Below are 5,000 nucleotides of genomic sequence, written 5' to 3'. Positions count from 1 at the left end.
CAATCACCTCTCTCAACTCCATCAACAAACAGAATTTTTTTTTATAAATGCGACTATTTTAAAACAAGAATAATCAGAATTGCAATAGAACATGTCAGTACTGTATAATGAATAGCAACAAAAATCCTTACAAGTTCAAAAATATTTGTCAAAAAATGTTTCATAGTTAGGAATTTTAGAATTGTTGTATTTGTTCCTGAATAAATTTTGTTTATAGAGGGCTTATTTCCAATGGGACCCAGAAAATTTTTTGTATATTTTGTATATTATGAAAGGGAAATATTAACAAAATTGTGTGGAAACTGTGCCCGCTAGAAAACAGTAATTTCAAACCCATAGATATGAATTTCTACTAAGGCTCTACCACCAATATAGAGCTATTTTTCACGTAGGTGCAAAATTCAATCTAAAAAAAATCTTTTGGGAAGAATTTGAGGACATATATCACATCCATCGGTTGTCAAAGATTTATGAAAGCTTTATATTTACCTGGTTGTTTCTGGCCAAGGTTGTATTTACGGTGTATTGTTAATTAGCTTTCTTATTAAAAAATTAGTTGATATTTTGTTGTGCTTATTACTACTTTCTTGTCAAGTGGGAAGAAATTAGTCAAGTCATCAGAAGGGGGATGGGGATGGCAGGGACCAGGAATAGCAATTATCATACCTTTTAATTTAAAATCTAAATTTGTGTAAAAGATGATCATTGAGAGTATAGTTAACCTCATACAATGAAACAATTTTTGAAGAAAATTTCAACTAAATTTTTAGGTTTGTTTTATGTGATGTCTCATGAAACCATATACTCCAGATATCATTTGAGTGCTGTTTAGTTATATTTTAGAAATAGTAAAGAAAAATATGAAAGAATGGTCCAAAATTAAATCTACATACACATGCAGTCTGACTTCCTAAAAAGCTTGTTGTATCATCTGTCAAAAGAGTTTTAGATTTTTGTCACTTTTTAGTCTTTTATACATACATGAAGAAAAGGTTTCTAAATTTTCAGAATTTTTTTTTAGATAAGTAATCTTTCATGTTTTGTAACAGATCCGAACGACCCATTGTCAGTGAAGTATTTGATGGTAATTATAATGGCCGATCAACCATAAGAATAGCTACGTGGAACCTGCAAGAACTGACTAAAGATAAGGTTAGTTAATGTATAGTATTGTGACAATTTTTTCTCTTAATAGTGTTTTACTGTATCGCTCTTGTTCAAAGTCCTTTTGAGTTAAAGGGGCTGTGATGCCTTTTGAAAGCACTTATCCAGTATCCTGTATTAAATTAGACTTTAACTGATGCTAATGTGTTCCAAGACCCTTGTGGTTAATAAGCAAGATAAACTCTGTTATTTTATAATTCCTTTTATAGAATACAGTTCACTATACAGAAATACTTTGTCATATCGAGGTTTGCCTATTGCTCCCTCAGTGCATTGCAGATATATAAATATATAAATGGAAGTCTATGTTAGACTCATATCCTGGGTTTCTGAGGGCAGATAAGTTTTGTATTTTTAATATTTTAATAATATTTGGTTGTAAATCATAATTTTTAAGCCTAACCCAGGTAATCTCGCATATTATGCAAGCACCATATTTTCACCTTTAAGATGAAATTTTATCATGTATCTTGAGTATCATGCGAGTAACTTTACTGAAACCTAAATACAGTAAAGTAACCTCTTTTCTCCACCTCCTTATTCCAACTTCTAGATCAGTAAAGTTGATAAAACAAAAGGAAGGAATGATGAATGTATCATTAGTAACACATAGGCTATAAACAACTAAATTAATTAATACTGCTTTGTTATAAGCAACCGATTTGGATAATAAGTGCTGTTTTACTTGCATTTAAACTTTCGTACGATAGTAAACAATTACCATAGTTGTTACTAATGATTTTGTAGTGGTTTGCGGACTTGGTCCAGATGAGCACGCAGACTGCCTAGTGTCCGAATGCTGACTACACTCCAACTTTTCACTACACAAAAAATATGGTTCAATACCCAAAGATCTGGGTGAAAGGTAAACAGTCAAGAAGAAATGGGCACTAGACACCATCCCTTGGTTTTATTTTGAGCAAGGGGACCCACTTAGAACCTTAGAACTTCTATTATTTTTTTATCTTGAGTTTGCGGAATAAACAGGTAGTATGGCCATTGATTTAATTCTGGGGAAAATCAGTAATATACTGTATATAATAAATAGCCTAAATCTCGGGTAAACTTTTAGAAAGGAAGCGAATAACACAAAAAAATATTGATGGCTTAGGAGGAGATATTTTATGAAAGGAAATGCTTAGTACTGTTTAAAAAAATAATGAATATCTATTTCAAAATGAAAATAATAAAGGCACAGTAATTATGAAAAATTATATTCCTAATAAGCCAACCACACATTGGGCACTCCCATATCAATACAAAGCCACCACGAATTGGTTATTCAGGAAGCCCACACACCAGAAATTAAGATCTAAAAGACTAAAGTGTTTTTTCAAAATACAGTCCTGTCAGGTTTGTGATGCAAATGTTCTAATTTTCAACATCAAGACAGAAATATAGACTGAATTAGTATCTAAGGCTATCTCTGTCTCAGTGTCTCCTGTGGTGATTCCAGTGGTGAAGACATGGTTGTGTCAGTGACCCCAGTGGTGACCCCTCCAAAAATTAAAAGATCTTTAAAAGGCTTGTCCTTTGACAACAGTGCTAGCTAAACAGGAAGCTCCCTATGTTTTGCTCCCCCATTCCAGACCCGAGGTGTTAAAAATGGCCTTTAACACCCATAAAATCACCTGGTTTGTTACACCATTACACTGTTCAGCCTTTCGTCCAAGTGTTTATTACGCTTTAGATTCTGGATGATCCTGGTGGGCTGTATGAGGCCCACATTCCAAGAGGGTATCTTAATCTCTGATCTGTTAGCGCTAGTCAATGTCCCTAGTAAACTCCCTTCGGCCCTTGTGTCCCCGTCAACCGCACCTTCAAATGTACCACCAATTCATGAAATCTCTGGAACTTCATGGTTGAAGTCTTCCAGCATCTCCGAGCAAAATGCTTTTCGTGAGGCACTGCAGGAGATGTCTGGGCTCCTGTAACAGTACTCTGCACTAATCAACCAGGAAAAGTGGCCCATCTTCTGCGATTGGCATCATAGCAGGGATTCTCTGATCAGAACATCTCTTGCATAGATTATGGATATCCTGGTCTTCCTTCACTGAGAGAAGCTCCTCTCAGTCGCTATTGTCAAGGCTACTGCCCAGTTTTGAGCATGGTCTTTTTACTGAAAGATATAGACCTGTCCTCTTCATGGGACGTGAATCTCGTTCTCAAGGCTCTTATGTTTATACTTTTAAACCTGTGAGGTCATTATCAGTCAGGGTTCTGACTATCAAGACTGTCTTTTGCCGCCAAAGAATCGCCGAGGAGAGTAGAGGAGTTGCACTGTTGCTCTGCCTTAGTCTCCCACACAGTGATGAAAAGAGGGCGCCATAGTTGTGTGGCCATCTGAAAGTAAGTATTCCTGGTCTTTTTCATTTTCAAAAATCTTCATTTGAAAACACTCAAAACAAAATTGGAAAGCATGCATCATTCAGGTAATTGAAACCTACTTTTGCAAGCCCTCAAGCAGCCTGTGGTCTTGGGTTTTCAGTTGTTTGTAGTTTCAGTGGATGACAAGGGTAATATAGTAATAACATATGGCTCCACCAAAGAGCTTACCTCGGGAACCAAGAAGGAATAAGATCTGGACTTTGTGTGTAGGTCCCAGTGACATCAAAATTGTCCCAAGGAAAGTTAAATATCATAGTAGAAGATATTCCCAGCAGGAGGAGGCATGTTATGTGATCGGAATAGTCACTGACTATGGGGCAAATTTTCTGCTTGTAGTAAGGGATGTCAGTTATCTTCAAAGCCTCCTTTTGATTTTTTCAGCCCTTAAGATTGCCAACTTCCTCCTCATCTAAGCCTCCACAAAATCCTGTTTGTTTTAGTAACCAAAGTCTGTAGAGTGGAAGGTTCTTTCTCCACTTTGATAAATTATTTATCATATGTCATTCTTGCCAACTTCAACCTCATCTAAGCCTCCTCTAAAACCTGTTTTTTTTTCAGTAACCAAAGTCTATAGAGTGGAAAGGTCTTTCCACTTTGATAAATTATTTTATCATATGTCTTTCTGGCCTCCAAAGTGAAACCTTTCTTAGTAGTTCATAGTTTAGCAAGCTCATTATGAATTCTTTGAGTCGTCCTTTCAGCACCTGACCACTAAAGTCACTTTTTATTGGCCTTTGCACTGTTGAGTTGTTTGAGCAAATTGCATACCTTTTAAGAAGTTACTCATATGAAATGTAAGACTTCTCTGTTCTCTCTCTGACTCCTGATTTTGCAGAAAACGTTCGCTGCCCATTATTACTGACCCCACTACCAGTATATCAACAACATCTGTTCATTCAGAGGACTTTCATTGCCTAGTAAAAGAATATTGAATTTATGGCTACTTAAAAATCAACTACATGGAGTTACTCTTCTACTTATCCATTATTTACAATTGTCATGTTATGCACATTGTTTGACAACTTCTAATAGCCCTCAAATGAACAGCACAAGTTCTCTAATAAGCCAATTCTTGGCAGGCAGTTTTACCATACGACGTTCTAGGAAAGAACATGAATAGACTTCTAGGCAACAATACTTGAAGGGATCTGATGATACTGCAGTTTTAAATTGGGATAGCTTCTGTTGGTTGCCTGATCAGGGAACTCCAATTATTTAGGCCATTTATTTTTGAGATTTTTGTAGTCTGAGGAATGACTGAAATTGTTACTAATTTTACCTTAATTTTTGTTGAAAGTGGTTTTCATTATTAAGATAAATCTGTAAGATATGAAATTTTGAGTTTGAGGCCTCCCTTGACTCTTCAATTTTGATGTACGAGTTAGTGCTATTAATTTTAAATGTGTGTTAAAAAAGATTTGAAATTTGTAACATTTTGGTTTATTAAG

At 35.5% G+C, this 5,000-nt stretch overlaps 1 protein-coding gene across 1 annotated transcript in view; it reads left to right on the top strand.

Annotated features, from left to right (window-relative positions):
- The window catches only part of LOC137632371 (endonuclease/exonuclease/phosphatase family domain-containing protein 1-like), an 83,133-nt gene that overhangs the window by 31,006 nt on the left and 47,127 nt on the right, over nucleotides 1–5,000 (top strand). Inside the window, exon 3 of the mRNA XM_068364306.1 lies at nucleotides 1,050–1,152. Coding sequence (XP_068220407.1) covers nucleotides 1,050–1,152 — 103 coding nt within the window. The remainder of the gene's footprint in view (nucleotides 1–1,049; nucleotides 1,153–5,000) is intronic.

This window comes from Palaemon carinicauda, chromosome 41 (assembly GCF_036898095.1).
Source record: "Palaemon carinicauda isolate YSFRI2023 chromosome 41, ASM3689809v2, whole genome shotgun sequence".
NCBI classification, from domain to species: Eukaryota; Metazoa; Arthropoda; class Malacostraca; order Decapoda; family Palaemonidae; genus Palaemon; species Palaemon carinicauda.
The sequence above is the reverse complement of the archived record's forward strand: the minus strand, read 5'-3'. Positions and strand labels throughout refer to the sequence as shown.